This window comes from Prunus persica, chromosome G2, assembly GCF_000346465.2.
Source record: "Prunus persica cultivar Lovell chromosome G2, Prunus_persica_NCBIv2, whole genome shotgun sequence".
NCBI lineage: Eukaryota > Viridiplantae > Streptophyta > Magnoliopsida > Rosales > Rosaceae > Prunus > Prunus persica.
In genome coordinates this window covers 24,216,548-24,242,390 of record NC_034010.1, presented here as the reverse complement: position 1 = coordinate 24,242,390, position 25,843 = coordinate 24,216,548, and the positions used below count along the sequence as shown (strand labels likewise).

The window sequence follows — 25,843 nt, the reverse complement described above, 5'->3', positions numbered from 1 at the left end:
CAAAACCCCATATAACAAGGTTGGTAGCAAACCCAGCAACCCTTTGCGTTGGCAACTTCGTATAAACCCACCTTCCCCAATTTTAGCCTTCAACCCCTTCCCCATCTATGCTTGTTTCCCTAGAAATTTTTTAACAAATATTAAAAGTGCAATATGAGAAACTGGAATTCTGAATAATATTAAGACTAGAGTGCATATGTGGGTTATATAAGTTGATTAAGGCAGTGAGTTCGTTCCCTTGCACTTAAGTTTGAATTCCCATTTCCTTGCATTAGATTATTTGTATATTAAACTACAGTTTGTATACACTTTTATTTAAATTATGCTATTTTAACTCACATATTCTATTTCCTCCCCCACTCTACTGCCTGACCTTTCAACCTCATCTAAATCATGCAAGTCCAACAGTTTTCAAAATTTTGAAATAAAATGCAGCATTTGAGTTGCAGAGAGGATTTTTAGTTTTAAAATTTTCATATAGGTAAGAATATAGCAAAACTGTTTTTTTTGGGTGAAAGAATATAGCACTGCTTTAGTTAAATATATTTGGTATACAAGTAAATATATAAATATTTTTATAACGTATGCGAGCAGGAAATTTGGAATATTTAAAAACCTAGTACGCTATGTAGCTTATTCGTATACAAATACTCCTTCTTGACAAAGTTGCAGTTTGTACCAGCCATTAACGACCTTGGACTTTTACCTCCAATAAACTCAACCATCTTTGCAAAATCACTCACCTTCCCTCTACTCCCTTCTCCTCCATATAAATCATCGACCCACATATACATACACCTCCACACGTGCACCAATCATTCACAGCTGCATATTCAACAAGAATACCAGAGGGTCTCTGCTCGCCATGGGTTGCTCTGCCTCCCTTCCAGGTAAATCCGTGTGCAAATTGGATCCGTTCGAGCTTTAAATTCTAGGGTTTACTGTTTCAATCGAAAATTTCATGTGGGTGTTGTTATTTTGGTCTGTTTCCTTGATTTCTAAGCTGAAAGAGATTGAATTGACTATTGAGAATGGGTTGTTTGTTTATTTAGGTTTTGGGTTTTCAATATTGCTTTGAACTGTGATTACCCTTTTGCGGTCTTTTTTTTTTTTTTTTTTTCTCGTTTTTGAATTTTGATTGAATGGGGATTATTTGCTCAGATAGGAGTTCTTCTGGGCGGTTGGTCGGGCCAAATTCCGAAAACGGTGGCGCTTCTGATGCCAAAAATCTACGCGTGAAGGTATTGTATAGGCTAAATTGAGGCAGTTAATGCTGTTACTGTCACTTATTTCAAGTTGAAAGGGTATGATGCTTGGTTCATTACTAATTTCTGATAATCTGAAAGTTATTGTTGGTGTGGAAAAATGCTAACTTGAGCTTTGTAAGGTAACAGATATGAGTAGTGTGTTTTGATACACCACTGATTTTCTGTATATACGTAAAACATAAGAGAAATGCATCCCCAACAACTTGCAATTGAGAAATATGGTCCAGACATTTATAGAAATGCATTAACATATTGGCAGACTTATAAATTTTCTATGGAGTTTAGTCAAGCAAAGGACTGCAGTTAAAATATAATAAGATGCATTTAGTGTTGTGATTGAAAAAAGCTTCAAACTTCTGCTTTACAGTTTAAGAGGATTCTTCTTATTTTTGTTTAAAGAGAAAAGGACTCTTGAATAAAATTGGCAAAAGAAATATTGTATTTAAGATGCTCATTATGATCTGCATAAAACATTTGACTGATTGCAACTAACATCTCGTTCTTGTCACTCTTCAGCTAGTTTTGTTGGGTGATTCTGGCGTTGGTAAAAGTTGTATTGTTCTGCGTTTTGTTCGTGGTCAGTTTGATCCCACATCCAAGGTAAGGAACATGTTACTGTTATATCATATGTTAACCACAAGTAGGTCTCATGATTTTTGCTTTTGAGAGAACGTTTGGTTTATGTCCATGTATTTGGGTTTCATTATCTAGCCTTTCTCTTAAGCTACATAGAAGTTATTATGATGATCATTTTCTCAAATGTGATGGATTTTTTTTTATAAAAAAAATTCAGGTGACAGTAGGAGCTTCATTCTTGTCACAGACGATAGCTTTGCAAGATTCTACAACAGTTAAATTTGAAATATGGGACACTGCTGGCCAAGAGAGGTATTTTTGCCGAACATGTATAGATACGTGAACACTAGTTTAAGACTTGTGTATAATGGTTTATGGTGAATTTCATCCTATTTGTTTTGTTTACAAGGCATCCACCTTTGCCCTCTCCTTTACTTTTCCCTGGATACTTTCTCTTGCAATCTAATCCTTTTGCAGGAGAATATTGATTATTGATATCTCCTATTTAGGTATGCTGCATTGGCCCCCCTTTACTATCGCGGTGCTGCAGTTGCAGTGATTGTATATGATATAACAAGTCCGGAATCTTTCAACAAAGCGCAGTATTGGGTCAAGGTATTTTTTCTGACGGTCACAAAAACATTAACCGTGACTTTAAAAAAAATATTTTATTTTAAAATTTTAGGTGTAAATTCTTTTTCTTTTATCCGTAGGTTCTTGTCTCCACATTTTAGCATGTAACAGGGTTGACGGAGGTCAAATAACTATTGAGTAATGTATGAGGTTACAAAATCGGTATCTAAGATTTTTTACCTCATGGTTGAAGTGTTAGTTATATAGGCTACAGCCAAAATCTAAATTCTAGATAAATATGTAATCGTTATGACAGATTTTTACATGGAATGTCAAATTTTTTGAGATTGTTATTCTGTAACTTATTATCACAGTAGCAAAAGTCATGGTTTTGTTTTGTTCTATGTAACTTTTCTCTGTAAGACTTAAACCCTTAGGATAAGTTTTCTGTTGGCTGACTAAGAAGCTCTGAGGAAGATTTTTGTTGATGCTTAATGATCCGCTTGATATGCGGAAAAAAGTATTCAATGCATTAGAATTTCTACACTCTGGAGAAAGAACAGTTGACTGTATAGCACTAGCAGCTAATTAGTTGGATGTTTGCATGTCAATGTGCATTGGGGAAGTTTATTTTTATAGAATGTACAACTTTGCCTTGATAATCTGCCTTGATACGTGGATTTACCAAAGTGGATCTTTTGTTTAAACTACACCTATATTATTTTTAAGTTTTTAAGAACAATTGATAAATATTAGCTCTCTACAGGAGCTACAGAAACATGGAAGCCCTGATATTGTCTTGGCCTTGGTCGGTAACAAAGCTGATCTTCATGAGAAACGTGAAGTTCCTGTTCAAGTGAGTTCATTACCCCTCAATCTAATGCATCTTCTTTCCATGTATTTGCAAAATAGACATTTGTATGGCTAAATAAATATTTCTTTTATTGGTGAAGGATGGCATTGAATATGCAGAAAAGAATGGAATGTTCTTTATTGAGACCTCTGCAAAGACAGCAGATAATATTAATCAGCTGTTTGAGGTAAGCCTAGTTACATTGATGTTTTAATAATAGGATTTTTCTGTTGTTGGCCATTCAAATGTTATGAAATTACCAGGCGAACTCGGTATTTACTTCAGATTGCTACCCTTGTAAACCAGAAATGTTAAATGAAATTTTAAACCCTTAAGAGGATATTGTGGACTAGCACATACGCTTCTATTGACACGATGCCATCAAGGCTTTGAACATCTTAAATCTTCCATAAGTCCAAAGCTCATCTACTAGTTGAAATGCTGACACTGTCTTGTTTCGGCAGGAAATTGCCAAGCGGCTACCCCGTCCAGCCATTTCGTCAACGCAGAATCCATGAAACCCAATTAATTAAAGAACTTGTTCATGTTATGGAGACCTAGTTACGTTTTTTCAATTCTCAATTTGTGTATATTGTGAAATAGTCTGTAACATTTGCTTTTCAATGGGTTAAGGGTTTCAACCGATAGTTTCAGCGCGAAATTCATGATCATAATTGGCACCAAGCAATAACCTATAAATGGATGCGAACCCACTGTGGCATAGCTGCTGATCCAAGGGTTATACTGTATTAGACATGTTTTGTCAAAGGGTTAAAGCTCAGCTCACACCTGAAAGAAGCTCTTCTCTCTCTCTCTCTCTCTCTCTCTCTCTCTCTCTCTCTAGGTGGCCAGGAACGAACAAATACAAAAAGGGAGTAGACAGAAGCCTCCCAGGCAACCAACTAGCAATTAAACAAGAAGCCTGTCTTGCCCCTCGTTATTACAAAGAGGAGTCGACTCAACTCATTGATAGTAGATATCACGCTAGGTATCAACAAGTTTAACAGATTCGTTTATATTATTGGAAAGATGCTTTACTGGCCTCTACGTGTTACAGATGATACATTGAGAAGTTCCACACTATTGTATCAAAACCGTATCTGGAAATTCTTATTGATAACTACTTCGTTTAAGGATCCGGATCTTCTACTCTGATTTTTTCTACCATAATCTGCTTGACTTTCGTCCTTCACATGCTATGTCATTAAAATTTAATCTAAGGGATTTAAACTGGATGGCATAGTGTCAAGTTGGAGTTTGTACAGCAGTGTTTTATTTTTCTTCTTCCTTTCTGTCCTTCTCTAAACCTCTGTAAATACCATATCTTCAAACCTCACGATCTCTTCTATTTCCCCTATCAACACCAACAATATATATATATATATATATTCTCTTTCCATATGTCGTAGCTTGATTTCCTGGCTGCTACTCACGAGTAGTCTGAAAATTACACATGCAGCACACGTCTTTTTGCTCCAATGATTTTTGCCTTTTTACTAATCGCCTTTTTGGTCTAAGTAACCATCCAACAAGACTTGGACCAAAACTGCATCTCCTAGATTTGTATTGTTCAAGCTGCTTGCTACGGTAACGAAGTCCGCACGGTTATACTATTTACTTAGTGAATAATTAGTATTTAAATATTTGATTAATTAAGAAAGTTATCATTTATTAAGTAATATAATTTATGAAGTTAATTAAAATATTTAATTATTAACTAAATAAATAATAATTAAAACATAATTAGAGATGAAAGTAATAAATAAGGCTAAGATATTATTTAATTACTAAAAAGAAAATTTAAAATAAAAATGTATTTGACCTAACGATAATAAAATTATGTATATATATTTTTTAAAACCTTTCCCGATGAAACTTTGTCGGCACAGATCTATTCCGGAGAAATTTGGCGGCTTAGACCTGCCCCAACGATATTTCGTCGGCACAGTTACTTTCGTCCAAGAGGTCTAATCCGGCAAATTTTGTCGGGATAGAACTGCGCCGAAGAAATATCGTCAGGAGAGGTTTTTCCGCTTTATTTATTTATTTATTTATTTATTTTTATTTTAAACATATAAAATTAGTTTTTCACTTTTATTTTTTGGCCAACTTTTTTAGTTTAATATATGTAATTAAGTAATATCTTAGTCCTTTTAAATTATTTTAATTAGTAATTATGTTTTAATTATTATTTCTTTAGTGAATATTTAAATATTTACTCATTTAATAAATTACTTAATAAATAGTAATTAATTATTTTAAATTATTTTGTGAACTTTATTTTTTTTTATACAAAATTAATATAGGTAAATCCAAGTCTCAAACTAAAAATTCTAGCTTCCAAACTTGTTCCAAAACCTTTCTCGAACCTTGAAACCTAATCATAAGCCTACTAAGGAATAGATACTTTATTTAAATTTCAAGGTTGAAATCTATTTTTTGGAATACTAAAATATTTGGGTGCCAAAACCAAATTTCTAGGATTTTTATTAAAATATTTAATACTAATTAGTCACTAAAGAAGTAATAATTAAAAGATAATTAGTAATGAACGTATTTAAATAACGCTAAGATATTATTTAATTAATAAAAAAATTTAAAAAGGATATTTTAAGAGTATAGCCGCGCGGCTGTACTCTGTAAATAGAGTATTTAAGATGTATAGCCCTGCGGCTATACTCTTAAAAAGGATTTTAACGGTATAGCCGCCTGGCTATACTCTACAAATAGAATATTTTAAACGTATAGAGCGTGGCTATACCTTTAAATAGCATAATCTTGATTTCTCTTTTTTAATTACATTATTTAGTAGTTATATTTTAATTATTATTTACTTGATCAAATAAAAAAGTTTTAAAAATATAATTACCATTTATTAAGTAATATAATTTATGAAGTTAATTAAAAGATTTAATTATTCACTAAAGAAGTAATATTTATGAAGTTAACAAAACCTTTCTCATGCCTCAAACCCTAATCATAAGTCTACTAAGGAGTAGATACTTTCTCTTCTTTTCCAATGTGGAACTCAAGTTCATGTATTTCAATCAAGCTCCAACAAGCAGTTGATATTATCGAATCACATTGTGACTTGGATTTAAGTTTCGAGGCTAAAATCCATTTTTGGAATACTAAAATATTTGAGTACTAAAACTAAATTTCTAGGATTTTATTAAAATATGTAATACTAATTATTCACTAAAGAAATAATAATTAAAACATAATCACTAATGAAAGTATTTAAATAAGGCTAAGATATTATTTAGTTTGAGTAAATCCAAGTCTCGAACAAAAATCCTAGCTTATGAACTTGTCCCAGAACCTTTCTCGAGCCTCAAAACCTAACCATATATAGCCTACTAAGGAGTAAGTAAATACTTTATTTAAATTTCAAGGCTAAAATCCATTTTTTGGAATACTAAAATATTTGGGTGCCAAAAAAAAATTTCTATGAATTTTAATACTAATTATTCACTAAAGAACTAATAATTAAAAGATAATTACTAATGAAAGTACTTAAATAAGGCTATGATTGATTTAATAAAGTATAGCCGCGAGGCTATACTACTATAATATTTTAAACGTATAGCCGCGCGGCTATATCCTTTAAATAGCATAATCTCGATTTCTCTTTTTTAATTACTTTATTTAGTAGTTATGTTTTAATCATTATTTACTTAGTGAATAACTAGTATTTAAATATTTGATTAAACAAAAATAATTTAAAAAATAATTACCATTTATTAAGTAATATAATTTATGAAATTAATTAAAATATTTAATTATTTAGTAAAAAATAATAATTAAAACCTAATTACAGACGAAAGTAATTAAATAAGGCTAAGATATTATTTAATTACTAAAAGCAAAATCTAAAATAAGGCCGTGCTGATATATTGTTTTTTAAAAAAAAGTTGCATGTTGCATGTTGGAAAATATACAATTCAATTAGGGTTTCTAGTTATCCTAATTACACTGGGGTTTATCGTTCGCCAACTTTTTCTTTGACTTGCGGTACACTTGTATATATATACAAGTGTACCGCAAGTCAAAGAAAAAGTTGGCGAACGATAAATAATATATAGTTTTGGGTGATTTTGTGATAACTATGCATTTTAAGACTAAGAATTTCCAAAAAAAAAATTAGAAGACAATTACGTATTAATATTTCAAATCCTATGGAATTTCAAAAGTTTTGGTTTTCAAGAAACACAATCCTTGTCGAATTAGGAACCTTGTTATTTTCAAAATATAGTACTTCGTAGTTACGTCTCTTTCTCTTAGAACTTTCCATAACCTAACTACACGCACTTGCTTCAAAAGTTGATGAACACCATGTCGTCGTCGGCATCAAAGAGTAGGGTTGTGAGGTTGAGGAGCGCAAACAATGAAATATTCGAAGTAGAAGAAGCAATTGTAGCACTGTCCGAGCCCATCAAAAACCTCATCGACGTCATCGGTGTCAACCATGTGATACCAATGCCAGACGTGAGGTCCAAAACCCTAGCCATGGTGATAGAGTGGTGCAAGTACCATGCTGCTTCTGATCAGGGCCCTAGAAACACTAAAGAACTCATCAAAGAGTGGGAGGAAGAGCTCGACCAAGCTGACCTCGTCATTGATCTCTTATGCACTGCAAGCTTTCTCTGCATCAAGGACTTGCAAGATCAAATGTTTCAAAGGGTTGCCGATTTGATTAAAGTGAAGACACTTGAGGAGATTTGCGAATTGTTTCACGTCAAAAACGATTTTTCTTCCTAGGGTTAAATGTTAGTTTGTATTTGGCAAATTTTTTTTTTTAGTTACGAAATTTTGAATGTCATCTTTGATTATTATTATTATTCCTGAATGTCATCTTAACTAGTCGACCAATTCCATAACTAAACCTGTCGTCAAATTTAAAGTTTCATTAGAGCATTTCCAGCGGGAGGCCCCTCAGATCCCCATTCGTGTTTCTAGCGCCCCATTCTTTCCAGGACAAGAGATGGGCTCCACCAATCTAGGCAAGCCAAAAGGCAAGACTTGCCTGGGCTGGTGCCTGGCCATGCTGACCTAATACTGACATCATTGTGACGTCAGCAAATAATTTAAATAACAAAAAAATTGAAAAAAAAGAAGAAAAAATTTCAAATTTTTTTTTAAAGATAAATACCTAGCCATATTCTTCACTTCACACACCAAAACTTATGAATTGCTAGAACATGTACTATTCATGTGAAAATGCTCTTAACCTCAAGCACTTCTATCCTATGGTTTAAATTTCCTAGGATTGAGATGACAATTTTTACGGAAATCAAAATAATTATCTCCAAGACCTGATTTTATTGATTTTATATATATAGAATTATCTTGCAGATATATTGATTAAAATAGTTTTGCTCAACATATATGTGATCTTAACTATATCTGGTCTCTCTTGATTATTCGAAAGACATGAAATTGCCCAAAAAAATCATTCGAACGCATCATTTCAACATCAAAGGGAAGCAAATTGGAAAAGGCAGTTGGATGGTCCAGATCGAATTGGAAGCATGAGAGGGACCCGCGGATATCCAAGTGATGCGAAGCTCCACAGGCCACCGTCCATTTTCCATCAACAAAAACACATAAAAAAATAAAGAATATAGAAAACGAGTGCCGTGGGGCCTACCTAACTAACTCCATGGCCGCTGATTGGCTGGCTGTTCCACGTCAGTGAGATCGCGACACGTTGCGTTATGTTATTAGGCGCCGGCGAGAACCTGTTCTTTGCCACGCGTAGTTGACTGAGCCCCGGTGGCTTCTTTGTCATTGCTGGCTTAGCTTAGCTAGCCGGTTGTTAATTTGGCTCAAGCCTACTAGGCTCCGTGGAAACTTTTATTTACCATTTCATTTAAGTCATGCATTCTTAATAAACATCACAATAAATAATTGACTTGGTTTTTCTAAAACTTTATTAATTCATTTTGGCAGTGACTTAAATACAAGTATTTTCATGTTAGCAAAATTATAGGTTGTTATTACCAATTGAAGGCCAAATTTAGTTGTGTCACTCTCTTTTTTTGTTTTTGTTTTTGAAATAGAGCGAAATCCAGAATTAATTTGTGATTATGTGTGAAGACAGATTTTCTACCACTCTTTTAAAAGATATTATTAACATGTTTATAATTTTACTTTAAATTATGATATACCAAAATTATAATTAACATGCAAAGCTCACAACATTAGAACTGATCACATGCATTCAATTTCTAAAACAATTGCATATCCTTTTAAATTCATCTTCCAATTATAGTTAAGAAATTAATCTGATATTTACACCATGATTCACATTATTTAACCCATAATATAATCTGTACAAATGCAACGTTTTCAAGAACATGGTAAACTTTAAATTGAACTTTGTATTAAAAAAAAATAGATTAATCAAAGAATAACCATAGTGGTATGTAGGACAATTAGTTTATAAGAAATGAAAACGGTAGAGCAATTTGAGATTTTGGCTTGTGTTGAAGCCGAGTGCAGCCAAGCCTTCTGGTTAATTTATAGATAAATCTTGGCCGTTCTATTGGTAATTATGCGCGGGAATGAAGCTAAACACTCTAGGAGGGAGGACTTGGTTGGTCGACAGAGTTGGTTTGCGTGAAAAGGTCAAAAATACCCCTTTTCTATTACCTAGACTATTTTGTTTTATTTTTATTTGGTGCTAATTAAGGATTCAATGGATTAATCCAAGGATTAGCTTCCCACTAAAAGTTATTTTTCTCAATGTTCAACCACTAATTCATCTTAAAACTTAATATCAAGTTTGATTAGTTCTTTTACAATGGGAAAATCCCTAATTGGTCTCAAGGGCAATTCTGTCACAAGGCAACTATAAATTTGGTCACAAGTGATCTCATCTGACCTCCTTGAGCTCCCTCAACAGTCAACTCTAAACCAGGATATTAAGCAATGACTTCTTAACCTACACTGAAAGCCATATAGAATTCAATCTCGTTACTTTTAATTAATAAAATAAATAAATAATTATTAACATTTTATTTTTATGTATTTGTGTGTAAAGACTCAGACAAGTCTCTCCTTCCATTCAGAGTCGGACCCAGACACACCAAACTCCAACGTTTCTCATTACCATATATATGTATAGAGAATAAAAGCTTCTTCCAGCAGCCGCACCATCCATGGCGTTTATTTTCACGTTCCAATTTTGCCCCTTTCTTCCTTGACGTCGCCATCCCAATCCCAATCCTTGAATTTCTCCATCTGGGTAGTCTTCGTCTCCCTCAAGACTTCCACTTTCAAGTTGTGCTAGTCCAATTTGCCTCTCAATCGCACATGGGTCCAACAGGAGAAGATCCGAGAAACTCAGTACTGAGTCGACTCGCCGAGTCGGTGAAGACGATTTCCGAGCTGCCCGAGTGCCGGAACGCGTTTAGGAAGATATACGGAAACTTCGTACGAAGAGTCAAGCTTTTGAGTCCTCTGTTTGAGGAGTTGAGGGACAGTGATAAAGCGCTTGGTGTAGAAGAGATTATAGCTTTAGAATCGCTGGGAGAGGCTTTGAATTCGGCTAAGGAGCTTATCAAGTCGGTCAACCAAGGGAGTAAGCTTTATCAGGTACCGTTCTGTATGGTTTGTGTTTTCTGTTTTCTGTTTGGTTGCCAAGAAAATGAAGGAAAGGGAAGGAAAACAATATAAAGTTTGGTTTTTGAAGCATTTGATCTACCTTGCAATTGTAAGGAACTTCAAAGTTCCTAGTTTCTGGAAACACATTATTTAGCCTAATAGGAGTGTAAATGAGGAAACCATGTTAGTGTTGGAATATACTATACAGTCTTAGTTTGATAAGGATTAAGAAAGTTTTCACTCCTGATGTATTGCGCAAGTTTTGTCTTGTTTTTTGATTATCAGTCTTCAAGCATGATTTTTCATTAAAGGAAGGAGCAGAATGCTAAAATGATTTTTCATTAAAGGAAGGAGCAGAATGCTAAAATGAAAATGCTTGGTTTTTTGAGTTGTGATTTCTGTTTCTCTTTTCTTTCTCAGGGTTTATTTTCTGTCTATATTCAGAAAAGAAATGAAAATGTAAACAATAGTTTACTTTCTGAACTATTGGGGTCTCTTACTCTTCTCTATTTATAATGATCAAGTAATGTACTACATATCGTGAGTGAATACTGAATGTAATGATCAATTATTGTACTTTTTGTTTTCCGTAAACAATAGTACAATATTTGTAGTATTGTACAAGACTCCAATGCTTGTGTGTTCGTGCTTTCATTTCATCAAATTCTTATTGAAAATGTAGAAAGTAATATCAACTTAGAATGCTGGATTTTATGTAGTCTTCTCTTATCTGTCTTTGACATCCTCCAAGCTTGATTTTACCAGTTACTTGCATACTTGAACTGTGATGTAGTAGCACTAGATATGACATGTTATTTTCTTGAATAGTGCTGTTGTTGATATGAAACGACTATGAACATCAATAAAATGTTTTCTTTACCGAGATGTATGCTGGTCGCATTTGTTGTATGACTCCGTGCCTTGTCCTTCTTCTTGCCTTGCAAACATATTGGTTTATTTAAAGGTAGACACTGTTTTCTTTATGTAACAGGCTTTGCAAAGGGACAAGATTATTGGTAAGTTTCACCAAATGACGGTAAAAATTGAAGCAGCATTGAGTAAAATTCCTTATGATAAATTTGATATGTCAGAGGAGGTTTGTGAACAGGTACTTTTACAATCTACGTTTACATTTAAAGAAGGTTATTATCAGAAATGACTCACCACTGATCTTTTATCTCTTTGCTTTTCTATTTTTTATGCTCTGCTTTTCTGCAATGTGAGAGAAAGCTTTCTCTTTATGAACAAATCGTAAAACAAAATAAGTAGAGCCAAATAGTGGATTATGAATTTTCGAAGTATTTAACAAGAGGTATTACCCTTTTGTAATTTCTTTCAGATTGAACTAGTGCATACTCAATTTAAAAGAGCAAAAGAAAGAAAAGACACCCTTGACTCACAACTAGAGATGGACTTATCCACAGTGGTGGGAGACAATGAGCCTGACCCTGTAATAATAAAAAGACTTTCAGAAATGCTGCACCTCAGAACCATCAACGATCTAAAGAAAGAGTCACTTGCTTTCCATGAATTGATTATCACAAGTGACGGAGATGTAGGGGACCACTTTGAAAAGATGCAAGCTCTGCTTAAGAAGCTAAAGGACTTAGTGCTGACAGAAAACCCAGAAGTTGACAACTCTGAACGTGACAAGAGTATGATCAAGCACAGATCTCCTGTTATCCCAGATGATTTCCGATGTCCAATATCACTAGAACTGATGAAAGATCCTGTGATTGTCTCTACTGGCCAGGTACAACCCAGAAGATCTTTCACAAAGTACATCTTTGTCTATTGTGTTCATAGTAGTTGATGCTCTTATTGATCTTTGCAGACATACGAAAGATCCTGTATTCAGAAATGGTTGGATGCGGGACACAAAACCTGTCCCAAAACACAGCAGACATTGTTGCACACTGCCATAACACCTAACTACGTTTTGAAGAGTCTAATTGCTTTGTGGTGTGAGAGCAATGGCGTTGAGCTGCCCAAAAAGCAAGGGAATGGTAAAAACAAAAAAGCAGGATGCAGTGTTTCAGACTGTGATCGAGCTTCTATTGCTTCCTTATTAGAAAAACTAGCAAAAGGGAATTCAGAAGAACAAAGAGCAGCTGCAGGTGAGCTCCGCTTGCTGGCAAAGAGGAATGCAGATAATAGAGTGTGTATTGCTGAGGCAGGGGCCATTCCACTCCTTGTTGAGCTTTTATCCTCCTCAGATCCTCGGACACAAGAGCATGCTGTTACAGCACTTCTCAACCTTTCAATAAATGAGAGTAACAAGGGAGCAATTGTAAATGCAGGAGCGATACCTGATATAGTAGATGTTCTGAAAAATGGCAGCATGGAGGCTAGAGAAAATGCAGCTGCAACCCTTTTCAGTTTGTCTGTTGTAGATGAAAACAAGGTGGCAATTGGAGCTGCTGGGGCTATCCCATCCCTTATAAAACTGCTTTGTGAGGGGACTCCAAGAGGAAAAAAGGATGCTGCTACAGCTATTTTTAATCTCTCAATCTATCAGGGAAACAAGGCCAGAGCTATAAGGGCGGGTATTGTGGCCCCATTAATGAAATTGCTGAAGGATGCAGGAAGTGGGATGGTGGATGAAGCGCTAGCAATCCTGGCAATTCTGGCTAGCCATCAAGAAGGGAAGATGGCAATTGCTCAGGCTGAGCCAATCTCTGTTTTGGTGGAAGTTATAAGAACTGGTTTCCCACGCAACCGGGAGAATGCTGCTGCTGTGTTATGGTCATTATGCACAGGTGATATACAGCAGTTGAAACTAGCAAGGGAACTTGGTGCAGAAGAGGCCTTGAAGGAACTGTCAGAAAATGGCACTGACAGGGCTAAGAGAAAAGCTGGAAATGTTTTAGAGCAACTTCAACGAGTTGAAGATTCTATTGATCTTTAAAAATCCTTGGGTCTTGGTTCTAATGCATTTCCTAGTACTATTATTAGGATGAAAAAGTGTAGTTTATAGATGTTCTGCAGATAAATCATTGTGTTACTTGTACGGTACGTGTACTATACATTATATTATGGTGACTTAATTCGTGTTGATGTACAAAACAAAGGGATAATTAGAGTATGTGGGCGGGTTTGGCTCACAATAGGGCTGCATATCAAGTCTTCAGGGTTGTATATTATTGAAGAGTTTCCATTAGATAGAAATTATGAAAAAGGAAGCAAAAAGGAATCTTGATTCTCGAACAGCTTTTTCAGAACAGTAGAATTGGTCTTCTGCCTTGCAATGGGAAAAGGCAGGTATGGTTTTCGTTTGGTTTTATTTGTTAAAACAAAGGTATGTTTTTTTTTTTCTTCCCTTTTTGGGGTAAAACATGGTAGGTTTGTAAACCTGCATATTTCATGCTTTTCAAACATCATTCATCATCAAAAAACATCATCCAATCTTCTTTTTTCGGGTGAGTCAAATGATGTATTTAAAAAAAATTAAGAAACGAACAAGCTGAGAGTATTAGTATGGAATCCGCTGTATATGCATACTCGTATATATATACATCCAAACTTGAAAAAATTCAAGGACAAACTGAATTACTCCCTCTAAATCGATATTTCGGACAACAAAAACAGGTTTGAATTAAGCAAGCAAAAGTTTACACAAGTAAAAATGTATTTATACAAAGGATCAATGCACCCACAACAATGTGAGTCTCGAGTCAAGTTGAGACAAACATCACTAGATTAAGGTTAGTTGGTGTATTATATGGAGATATGAGGTGGGTGTTAAATTGCAAAATAGATATGCAACAACAATATCGTCTCCCTCTTTAGAAGCTGACGTATATTTAAGTGAGGCGAATGGGAGCATGACATTTTTGAAGCAGAAGTATCACATTAATTGTATATTCTTTGTGGATCCAAAGTGTGTTTCTATGAAGTGTGTACTACTTAAAGGTCCAATATATTCTATGACAGTCTATAGATGTCCCAACAACATGATTTCTCTAAACAATTATGGAAATTTGGTTGAAGCATAATGCCCCAGGTCTCGAGAAAGCGATGAAAATTTGACTAAAGCTGGGAGAAATTTAAGTGACTCTAAAAATCTAAGCAAATGGGAAGTTTGTAATTTTATTATTATGATTTTTGCTTTTTATTTTGGTATTGTTCCTTTAAATATTGATGCAATTTCTTCTCAACTTGACACCACGGCCAATTAGCTACTAGTGTTTCAAGTAACTATAAAATTAGAAAAATTTTAATTATCATAATGTGTACGAACATGACATGAGAGATGGAAAATTCTGCATTTAAATTAGTTAGCTCTTGCCGACACTGTAAGTTTATTCGGCTGGTTTGATCACCAAAACTTTTAGCCAGCGAGATTTGGATTTTTCTGTTTTCTGTTTTTTCCTCCTTTCCAACAAAATAAGCTTTTTCCGCTAGGAATAGTTTATGAAATCTACAGGAAATCTAGTCTAATTAGGATAATTAGAAATATGCCTTTAATGCCTAATTGAATTGGATTTCCAACACGCATTGGGTTTAGGACGTTGAGTTTACTTATATTTCTATATAAATAGGAACCAGTTTACTTATATTTCTAAATAAATAGGAACCAGTCCCTAAACTCCCATATTTTATATACTTTGTCGAAGATGATGGATGTCTTACCTACGGAAATTCTTATCGATATTCTTTCGAGATTGTCTGTAAATTCGGCATGTTGCATCAGATGTGTATCTAAAGTCTTGTTAAAGACAGTTGACGACCTTCCTTTTGCCACACTGCACATGCGGCGTTTACCTGATGTTCATCAAGTACCTCGACTTATTCGTCTTGTTGAACCTACCTTTGATGTACATAAGATGTACCCATTGAAATACGATGGCACTGACTTGACAAAGAGCAAGCATGCAATTGTTTCTGAATTCGTGTCCAGTCTGCGTTGGTATAAGCCTAATTTTGTTTTCTACAACTTGTTTGGCTTTACTGGTCTTCATACGAAGAAAGGAAGGTCATGCTTGCTGGTGAATCCTTTCAAGGGAGAAGTTCTAATGCTCCCAACAACGAGTGACCTCCAAGTTCCAATCAACAGTCTATGCAATGGTGATACGTACGGCATGGGATTTGATAATATGACCAACACCTTCAAGATTATTCGTGTTTCTTGTCACGAAAAGGACATCAACACCCAAATGGCGGCCGAAGTTTTTATATTGGGGACAAGCTCATGGCGGGAGTTACCCTCAGTTCCTCCTTGCCATCTAACCCAAAAGTCGGCATGTGCACATGGAGACATGCATTGGTTGGTTCGTGGAGATGACCACGACTCGTCATATGTACGTATACTTTCCTTCGACTTCAAGAAAGAGGAGTTCTATTGGACACCTCATCCCGCCACCTCACAGAAAATGCAGGATATGTTTGATTTTGTTAACCTGCTTAATTTCAGGGGTTCTTTGACCCTTGTGGATGCTTCTTCATCAGAAGATATGAAGATATGGGAATTGAAAAATTATGATAACAAAGAGTGGGTACTAAATTACAAAATAAATGTGCAACAACATCCGTCTCTTCGTTACTTGAAGGGTACTCTTTTGATGTGTCGCACTCTTTTTTCTATATGTGGAGAATGGGAGCATGGCATATTTTTCAACCAGGATAACTTCGTATTGTTTTTGGATGTAACACGTGTTATCGTGAGTAGTGTACGGCTCAAAGGTTCTACAGTCCATAGTTGTACGGATAGCATGATTTCTCTAAAGAAGTATGGAGATTTGGTTGAAGCAGAGCAAGATATTGAGAGCCTCATATCTGAAGAAAGTTATGAGTATCTGACTAAAACTGCAGAAGCAAGTGGGAGAGATGTGGTTCACTTGAGAACACAGATGGAGACCGCTTGTATTTCTTGAGATGCCAATTGCTAAGAATTCTAAGTTGTTTGTAACCTCTTTATCATGATTTTTTATTTTTATATGTATATACTACAGCGACTTAATCAGTCTTACTATCAAGCAGTATCCTTGATGACAGTCATATCAGAAATTCAGTGATCAAGTTCTGCAGAAATGCCGAGTAACACTGAAAATCAACTAACACGAGGATTCCTCTTATGTTATCAAGACGGCTTTAGGTTTGTGTTGCTTCAAAAGCAATACTTTTCAAATATTCCATAGGATTTCCATACCTAGCTAGTTTAATATGTTATAGATGGAATCTGCAGGAATTCCTTAAGAATGTATCCGTAATTAAAACAGAGTTTTTTTATTCAACAATATGGTAAAAAAAAACTAGCAAGTAAATCACTCCCTAGTAATAGGTTAAAAATATCACAACAATTTCCCTCAGCCGTGCAAGATTATAATAATAAGTATCACTCCCTTTTCTGAAAATATATATATAGTAATCTCTCTTTGCAAAGTACACTTGGAAATATTAACATAACTATGACATATTCATAGTGTACCACATTTGTTTTATTTCGAAAAGTATTACACACCTTTTTTCCCAGATTAATCCGTTCGAACTTCAAATACAAATAATAATAAATAAATATGGGAAAACTTAATTGTCATCTTATTTTTGAGAAATTGGGGGGTTTGTCAAGGGCATCTAATCCAACGTCCTCGTAAACTCTCTAAAAACTAATGCATAGTCATCATCAGCTGTAACTAATTCTATAGCATGTATGGTTAATTCATCTCCCCATTATTAATAAATATTCACTTATATGATAACAAGTAAATATTCACTTATATGATAACAAGTCGACGAGTTGTACTCACTATGGAAAAGGCTATATTAAGTATAATTAGGACCATATATACTTGAGTCATATGTCTACGTGTAGGCTTTCCAAGTTGACGAATGAAAGCACGGTATATTTTTCCACCACGAGGATAAAGATCCCTAAAGGACAAGTATATTCTTTGTGAATCTAACACATATTTCCATGAAGAGTGTACTACTCAAAGATGGATTTAGCACAGACTATAGTTATACCGACAGCATGATTTCTCTAAAGAAGTACGGAGATTTGGTTTTAGTAGAAGAACAAAGGTACTCAAAGGTTAATCTTGATAATTAAGCACAAAGGGTTCAGTTTTCCACTAGTCGCAAGAGGATGGTTGTGATCTTCTTATTATTATCTTTAAATGTATAGAGAAAAATGTGAACTTCTAAACTCAAGTAACATTGAGCTCTCTTTCAATTTTTAATGCCACACGGCTAATTAGTTACTGGTGTTTCAAGTAATGAAAAAAATTTAGAATACAGTGTTTTAATATAAAATCAAAATGAGCACACACCATACTGCTGTTTTTGGCAACAAATATGACATAAAAAAATTCACATTATCAATTAGCTGGCTCTTGCCGACACTACTCAAAGCAGCTTACTTCCCCACAAATAAAACAAGCAAAATTTTACAAGTCAATCCAGCTTACTTCCCCACAAATGTTTCAGTGAAGGTACGGCCACCGGCAATTTTCGTAGTCCCGATTATCAAATCATATGCCATCCCTTCCTGCAATATCCAAATTACCATGGATATTAGGAATTAGGATAATATGCAGACAACAGAAGAGATAAAAATATAAATATCTGGACAACCATCCATCCCTGACACATGAGCAAAATAAAATAGTTGCAAAGATGAAATCTATGACATTTTATACGTGCAAAACAATTAAGATACCTGAGCACTGAGAAATCGTAGAGCAGAAATCTCCGCAAACGTTACACCTCCGATGAAGACGACAAGTACTAGGGAGCGCCTTCCATCAACTACCCTGAGATGTATGAAGGAATGTCACAATGAAGTATAGATTAGCAAATAACCAATCAAAATTTTACTGTAAATTGCTTTTCATCAATCTACAAATGTTAATGACCATGTATCTGAACAACCCAGCGAAAGAATGTCAATGGGTATCAACAAAGGCAGTACTGAGAACAGAATCTTATAAACTAGAACCAGTTGGCACATACTTGTCTACATTGGCTGAAGGCCCCTGCAAAGTGTCCAATGATGGACTGCTTGAGAATCTGCCCTGTACATTGTTACGACAGAAATAAAGCTTAGCATGCACTTCAAGCATACACAGGCAGAGATAAAAGTAATAGTACACAAAGCTTTCAAAAGAAAAGAAGAAAAATAGGAAATGACTCAAGAGAAATGTACTCACTCTCTTTGTTTCTGAATGTGGTCCAGGTAACAGCTTCAGAATTTCTTCAATTGGACGCCTGGAGGTTAAAAAAATTCATGTTTTAGAGCACAGCAATCACATTTACAATAACGAAGTTCCGCCAAAACTAATGCAATATGAATAGGAGAAAGGAAAAGGAATAATGGGCCTTCAGTGGATCATAAGAAGCTACAAAACTTTCACCTCAATACTAGAAAAGACTATTTTTTGGTGCAAGCCTTATTTGAAAAGGAAGTTCTGAAACCGAACATTTTCAATAAGAAATGTACCAAAATAAAGTAGTTACGACTAAGAGACCCGGATATAACATGAAGAAAAGCAACCTGTAACTAATAAAATAGATTGGTATAATATAGTTCTATGGGAAGAAGGTAAAATCGTGTACAGGGGGAAGGGGGCAACCGTGATCCATACTCTGACACCAATACCAACTTCCCGGAGTACCACACCATGGAAACTCTTGAAGTCTATTGATAAGAAAGCTTTGACCAGGTTGATTGAATTAATATAGACCTTTAACATAACAAAATGTGGGGACCAAGCATCCACTTTACATGAGTGCATTTCAGGCTTCAGTACATACATTTAGTCTCCACAACTGAAATTAAACTTGCTTCGGTCTTGAATATACTATACTGTTTGGGCCCTAATTACGAAGCTTAACAGATAGATATTATATCTTTATCATTTCCAGTGGTTTTCCAGGAGCTAGATTATAACAAAAGGCATTGAGACTTGCAGAATATATACTCGTGGTGAAAAGGAATTGATGGGATCTACTGAAAAAAAATAAAAAACAAGCACACAGAGAAAACAAACTTGCTACAAATTTATCTGTCAAGGAATTAGGCTTACCATCCAGATCGAACAGCATGTTGGACAAGGCGAATGCTAAGAGGTGCATATCCAGAAAATACATAGGCGATATCATTGGGACTGTGACATAAGAAAATTGACTCCAAAGTTAATACCAAGCAAAAAGAGAACACTACTAAAAAGAATGTAAACAATGAAGGCGAACAATACTTTGCAGTGTCAGTATCCTCAACAACAAGTTGCAGGGCACGTTTAACTGTCAGCCAGTTGCTTTTCGACTCCTGCAAGGTTCAGATGATGTACAGTGAATCCTTTGTTCTTTTCTGTATAAAATTCCATTCACCAGTTACTGTATCATGCAAGGAATTTAGCAGATGGTTGTATGAGGGTAAAATAAAAACGAACCTGTTTTTTAACCAATCCAGCTTTCTCTAAACTATTCAATGTAACCATGTGTTCAAATCCATAACTATGGAGTAGTTCTCTCCTAAACAAAGAATACAAATACAATTTAATATAAATAAAAACCAAAAGGATCAACGTGAAATATAGAATGAGTGAAGTACTTGCCTCAAATAGTCAAAATTCTTTTTAGGCAACCCAGAATTTGTAATAGAAAATAAGATGAGAAGCCGTAGGACATTTACAAGAGGCTCCTGCTTATGGATCATTTCTTCGATGTACTCAAAGCATCTGCATTCATCAACTATATCAGTGTCGTGCTTGCAAAACAAAATTTAGGTGACTTTGTCAATCCATAAACATATGATAAGTGGAAATATACGAAAAGACAAAATAGAGAGATATATTCTAGGTTCCAATAGAACCACATAGATAATTCTAAAGAATAAGGCAAAAGACATATTGTCTTGGTATACAAACCAACATCATAGAGGTTTGGAAACTTTAAAGTCATATAATGATCTAAAACAAAAAATAATAGGTATTGCCATTTTTCATTCATATGGATATGTACTAGTACTACCAAATAGATATTACATTTGACTCATCAAGGCGATACCTACATTCATATGTTTAACCAATCGTAAGAAGAGAAGGTGTTTTTGGAGAAAATGGACAAGAAACTTGTTAGTTAGCTGTTACAATGAAACCTAACATGGTATTAGCAAAGTAGTCATAATTACATGGCTTTTTGTCTCTAAGTATTTTCACATATAAAAAGAAAATTTATGAAAATGAGAAGCATAAAATTCCCAAACATGTCAGTTACTAGTACCAAATTCAGCTTACATGTCATAACTTTGAGCCTCAATAATTGTGTGTTCCATGTCAAGTTGTCCAAGAAACGATGGCTTTGATGTGAATGTTGACAGATGCTGAGCAAGATTTATGTGCCTCTAAAGCAATCATTGCAGCAAATCAGAAAATGAAACACCCCCGATGAATTCCAAAAATGAATTAAAGAAAAACTTACCGTCATTTCTGGCAATGAATTCAGCTTTTTGACAAAGTCTTTCAATTCAGAAACTGTCTGGTTCTATATGCAATATCATATAGCACTTCATTAGACAAATGGATTCTGGTAATAACATCAGGTTCATGAACAGAAAATCGAGTCGACAATGATCATCTCATGAGTCCAGAAGGGCAAGTATCCAGCTCTTATAACATTCACTTACATTGGTAGTCACCTCGGTGTAGTCCTGCTTCATTGATGTTGCTTTTTGACGTAGAATCTGCAATCATACTGCAGGTAGCAATAAGAAATGGAACTCCCAGGGAGGATATGATTTCATTTTTAACTTATAAGAGATAGGTTTGGAAAAAGAAATGAACAGAACAATCTAAACTGGTGAATATAGATAAACCTGGCCAACAACTTCGAAGTTGAGATCACGTATCTCTTTAAACAGCTTGTCGCTGTAATTAGTACAATACACGTATAGTGAGAGAAAATCCTGAAGGAATTTAATTACATAAAGAAAAGACTAACATGGTCTGCGCATTTGGGATCAACAAGAGTTATTTATGTACCAAAAGACTTCAAATGAGTATGTAAAATAAACATATTCCCTAACTCAAGGCCCAATCAACAGATACTGTATTGGTAGTGAATGGCCATCATACCATTTTTTGGTTAATAAACAGGCAAATATTTTATTATAGGAAATGACCATACTTACTTTAGATGTGAACAAGCAGTCCAACAAATACAAAAACTAAAGCAGAAATTCAAATAAAGCAAATTAACAACTGCAAGAACACTATCAACTACTTATCATACCAGGATATATTATTTCCTTTTCAGTAATATGATCTGTCCTGGATTAATATTCAAGGGTATAGATAATATATTTATAAATGCCAACGACTTGTGAACCAATAATCCAACCCAATGAAAAGCAAGGATAGAAAAAGAGAAGGTATCAATACTATGGCATATGTGTGACAGGATGCCCTTGCATTACATAACAATGCAATGAAGCAAAAAGTGAATCACCTTGAATTAAGTGGAACTTTTATCTTCTTGCCCTCTTGTTGGACTCCCATGACAGATGCATCAAGCTCGACAGCACCATTATTGATATGCAGAAACTGTACTGAAACTATTAGGGACAGCTTATAACTAATTCAGATTACCAAAAACAAGAATTGTTCCATTCAGAAGAAAAACAATGTCTCATGCCTTATAAATCTAGGTTATTAGTTAACCAGAATAGAAACAACATAATGATTTATTAAAGAAAAAAAATTCAAAAACCCCCCGATAATTAAAGTTCTTGGAAAAAAAAAACTTTTACTTTTTTCTTTTTTACTATGCCAATTGAACTGGTATGCAACAATCCAGATGAGAGATACCTCATGAGCAACTCAAAATTTTCACACGTACTTGCTACACCTAGTTACCTACTCGCACGGAGCTTTTTGTTGTGTCATGCCATGAATAAATTATTCCTTCAGTTTTTACGACGACTTACCTCATCAAGAAGCCCTTCATATGTCAATTGAGAACACATGGGAGTTACCATGTCCACCTACATCCAAGGAACAGTCAATTTTAAGCAAAAATCAAAGTTTATGTTCATGGTACAAGTGCATCAAAATGCCGTAACAGAATGTGAGTTTGTAACTTTCTGAATAAGGGATTGATATGCAACAACCATACAGAATTTATAATTTTGTATGTGCAATTTTATATTTCTTTCCCAAATAAAAACTTTAAATCATGTATAAATTAAATAAATGGCATGCTTCATGAATTTAAAGTTACTTAGTACAAGATAAACTATGCTGTGTGACATACTGAAGTCTCATACTAAGTTATTTACGATTGACACATATAAAATGTAATCATTTGGTGACAAGAGAGAGAGAGAGAGAGAGAGAGAGAGAATTACCTCCCTATCTAAAAGGACGAGAGTATTTATCTCTGGCACAACCATCTGAAGTTACAAGCAAGAGATCAGTGGAAGGCTTATGAAACGTACTTTTACTCTTTTCCAGTAATTAGAGGATATGAGGTGTAAATCACATAATATATAATGCATGTCTCATATGCAGTTTTTTCTTTTAAAATTAGTTCATCATAGAAGGAGCTTAAAGTTATGCACGATTACATCTGGCGAGTTAACTGGTTCCTCTGCTTGCATGCGGTTTAGAATGTCAGCAACACGAACTGATGATTTGCCTTTTGCCCTCACATTTGGTATCACCCCAAAAGAAAACTGCAAACAATAAACAAGACATAATTTTCACCTACAAGCAAAGAACAAGAACTAGAGTAACTAAAAGCATAACTTAAGGGTGCAACCATAGTAATCTTTAACTCCAAAGACAACTTTACTCTACCATTCTTACATAACTTGTGTATATGTGTGCATGCTGTAAGGATTCATATTTACATGATTCAAATAACGTACATAAATATCTCTCACAGAGAAAACTAAACATAAGATAACTGAACAGAATTTTGTATGTATTTTCTGTAACCTCAAGCTTGTGAATGGCTTTTGCAATATGCCAAAGTGAGCTTGTATCACCATCAACCAGGCATTCCTACCATGCATCCACCAAAAAAAATAATTAATAAATACAAATCAAATCATGTCGAACAACTTGACAGAAATACTAAAATAAATCCACAAATTCAAAATAAAAAAGTTTCCTACTTTGTTAGCAAGATCAAGTTCAAATGACAAAACATCCTCGTCCAAAGGAACAAAGTATAGCGGGTACTCCCCTATAGTCAACAAGTTATGTACTTTTTCCTCCTCAAGGATCTGAAAAAACCAAATGACAATTATCATCAATCACTATTCAAATGCATGCACATTGCATCCATCGGAAACCATAACTTATACCTAGGAAGTACATTTATAATAGTAAAGGCATGCTCACCTTCTCACAAGCAACCGACCGGCGAGGGACAAAATAGACATAGTATTCTCTCTGTAGTCCTTTTGACGTATCATTATGAACATGCGAACTAATGAATCTCATCAAACTAAGCTCCGAGCGGACAAGGTAAACCAGCTTGGAACAGTCGGTTTGAATCGGGTCAACCGAAAGATGTCGCAATTCAATCCCATGCTCCTGTTTGCATGTGTCAGTAAAAACAATTACAATCTAAATTCTCACAAAAGAGTTTCCTTCATTATACTCAGCTCATTTCAGCTGAACATAATAATTCCTTTACCCAAAGAAGAAAGTCCATATGCAAGTTCTTTATCAAATTCTACCTTAAGAAACATGAAAAATCACACCACAAACTTGTCAATTACATAAGAGCACTATATCGTTTCACTATCCAGCACAAGGAGCAAAAAACTAAATTTCTATGGAAACAAAGAGCCTAATAGAAGTACTTTGAGAATTGCAGTCTGGATGATCGATGAGAGAGAGCCGCTGAGCTTCGGATCGATGACCAAACACTTCTTTCCTCGAATCTGTAAATTCCATAACAATCACAAGATCAAATTCAAAGACCTTCTGAATTTGAATTTTAACGGAAACTGGATTGAAAGAACGAGCTCGAACTCACATTCTTGAGGATGTTTACGAGTTCCTTCTGAGACTGTTCCCTGTTGCACGATCATATTCACACACAAAAAATATATATATTATAAGAAAATATAACATAAATTGGAAAATATAGTCTGTAAGTTTGTGGTCAGTTCGTACCTGAGAGAATTGAGATTGAGAGGAGCATTGTCTAAGTTGGGAATCTGAGCCATGGAAGTTGAGCCTCTATTTCTCAGTTGCAGAGCTCTCTTCCTCGCGTGCTCTGAGATGAAGACGAAGACGCCGTCCGTTGCATTGCTTTATCGTGGGCCCGTCGTCAGAAAGTAACAATTGATGGGCGTTTTTTAATTTGGGCCGAACCTCGCAACTGAATTTAGCTTTTAATATTTGGCTGGGTCGTAAAGGGGAAGGGTGTTCAATTGGATTGGGCTTTAGGGCCAACGGTATTTTCCTATTTTCTTTTTTATAATTACCTGAGAAATATCAAGCCAAAAATAAACAGTTTGAAATGTATTTTGAACAGATAAATATTTATTTATTGTTAATTCAAATGGTGCAATTAACCAAGGCTTTTGAAGATTAAAGTTTTCACAGACAAGCACACCGAAGATATATTCAAGAGACACAGAAAAATCTGACCACCAAATTTCTTATAAGTTTTCCTTTTATTACAAACATCCTAAAATAATCATTTTATTAATTAATATACTAACGATATCTAGCCCAATGAAAAAGGGTTTTGACTTGCAGACTAGTAATCTCGAATCCTAATGACACCTTAGTAGTAGTGTGGGTGAGAAACCCACTCTTCTTAGGCCTCGTTTGGTTCACGGAATGGATTTGAGGGGAAATCATTTCTCATGTCATTTCTGAAGAATGGGAATGAAAGATTCATTTCCCACATTTGGTAATGTCGGAAAAGTAACCGGGAGATTTCACTTTATTTCCTTTTCCATGTTTGTTTTGAGTATGAATGGAAAACGAAGTTTGTATAATTT

At 34.8% G+C, this 25,843-nt stretch overlaps 5 protein-coding genes across 5 annotated transcripts; 4 read left to right on the top strand and 1 right to left on the bottom strand.

Annotated features, from left to right (window-relative positions):
• LOC18786227 (ras-related protein RABF1) lies at positions 609 to 4,400 on the top strand. Its single transcript, XM_007218357.2, has 8 exons — positions 609 to 890; positions 1,162 to 1,241; positions 1,785 to 1,868; positions 2,062 to 2,156; positions 2,354 to 2,459; positions 3,184 to 3,273; positions 3,371 to 3,457; positions 3,735 to 4,400. Exons 1-8 carry the CDS (start codon positions 866 to 868, stop codon positions 3,786 to 3,788), a joined length of 621 nt encoding a protein of 206 aa, XP_007218419.1. The 5' UTR covers positions 609 to 865; the 3' UTR covers positions 3,789 to 4,400.
• LOC18785423 (SKP1-like protein 1A) lies at positions 7,606 to 8,031 on the top strand. Its single transcript, XM_007219616.1, has one exon. The coding sequence runs from the start codon at positions 7,606 to 7,608 to the stop codon at positions 8,029 to 8,031; it is 426 nt and encodes a 141-aa protein (XP_007219678.1).
• LOC18786409 (U-box domain-containing protein 14) lies at positions 10,283 to 14,087 on the top strand. Its single transcript, XM_020557513.1, has 4 exons — positions 10,283 to 10,869; positions 11,870 to 11,986; positions 12,218 to 12,631; positions 12,713 to 14,087. Exons 1-4 carry the CDS (start codon positions 10,588 to 10,590, stop codon positions 13,784 to 13,786), a joined length of 1,887 nt encoding a protein of 628 aa, XP_020413102.1. The 5' UTR covers positions 10,283 to 10,587; the 3' UTR covers positions 13,787 to 14,087.
• Positions 15,495 to 16,751, top strand: LOC18785425 (F-box/kelch-repeat protein At3g06240). Its single transcript, XM_007219798.1, has one exon. The coding sequence runs from the start codon at positions 15,495 to 15,497 to the stop codon at positions 16,749 to 16,751; it is 1,257 nt and encodes a 418-aa protein (XP_007219860.1).
• On the bottom strand, positions 18,011 to 25,133 carry LOC18785417 (vacuolar protein-sorting-associated protein 33 homolog). The gene is made up of 22 exons (XM_007218807.2): positions 25,005 to 25,133; positions 24,865 to 24,904; positions 24,689 to 24,769; positions 24,222 to 24,416; positions 23,993 to 24,103; positions 23,814 to 23,879; positions 23,441 to 23,548; positions 23,222 to 23,266; positions 22,802 to 22,858; positions 22,324 to 22,418; positions 21,692 to 21,743; positions 21,503 to 21,559; positions 21,298 to 21,360; positions 21,114 to 21,220; positions 20,433 to 20,555; positions 20,268 to 20,349; positions 20,073 to 20,143; positions 19,902 to 19,982; positions 19,026 to 19,083; positions 18,829 to 18,890; positions 18,536 to 18,629; positions 18,011 to 18,364 (listed from the first exon to the last, which is right to left on the bottom strand). Exons 1-22 carry the CDS (start codon positions 25,055 to 25,057, stop codon positions 18,281 to 18,283), a joined length of 1,785 nt encoding a protein of 594 aa, XP_007218869.1. The 5' UTR covers positions 25,058 to 25,133; the 3' UTR covers positions 18,011 to 18,280.

Bases quoted from the DNA above. Each gene is read 5' to 3' on its own strand.
- LOC18786409 (XM_020557513.1), top strand. From the start codon at position 10,588: ATGGGTCCAACAGGAGAAGATCCGAGAAACTCAGTACTGAGTCGACTC. The intron at 11,987-12,217 runs GTACTTTTACAA...AATTTCTTTCAG, and splicing joins CAGAGGAGGTTTGTGAACAG to ATTGAACTAGTGCATACTCA. The intron at 12,632-12,712 runs GTACAACCCAGA...TGATCTTTGCAG, and splicing joins TGATTGTCTCTACTGGCCAG to ACATACGAAAGATCCTGTAT.
- LOC18785423 (XM_007219616.1), top strand. From the start codon at position 7,606: ATGTCGTCGTCGGCATCAAAGAGTAGGGTTGTGAGGTTGAGGAGCGCA.
- LOC18786227 (XM_007218357.2), top strand. From the start codon at position 866: ATGGGTTGCTCTGCCTCCCTTCCAG. The intron at 2,460-3,183 runs GTATTTTTTCTG...AGCTCTCTACAG, and splicing joins AAGCGCAGTATTGGGTCAAG to GAGCTACAGAAACATGGAAG. The intron at 3,274-3,370 runs GTGAGTTCATTA...TTATTGGTGAAG, and splicing joins AACGTGAAGTTCCTGTTCAA to GATGGCATTGAATATGCAGA.
- LOC18785425 (XM_007219798.1), top strand. From the start codon at position 15,495: ATGATGGATGTCTTACCTACGGAAATTCTTATCGATATTCTTTCGAGA.
- LOC18785417 (XM_007218807.2), bottom strand. From the start codon at position 25,057: ATGGCTCAGATTCCCAACTTAGACAATGCTCCTCTCAATCTCAATTCT. The intron at 19,084-19,901 runs GTAAGCCTAATT...TTTAACCTCCAG, and splicing joins CATGCTGTTCGATCTGGATG to GCGTCCAATTGAAGAAATTC. The intron at 18,630-18,828 runs GTATGTGCCAAC...CATACATCTCAG, and splicing joins CCTTCAGCCAATGTAGACAA to GGTAGTTGATGGAAGGCGCT.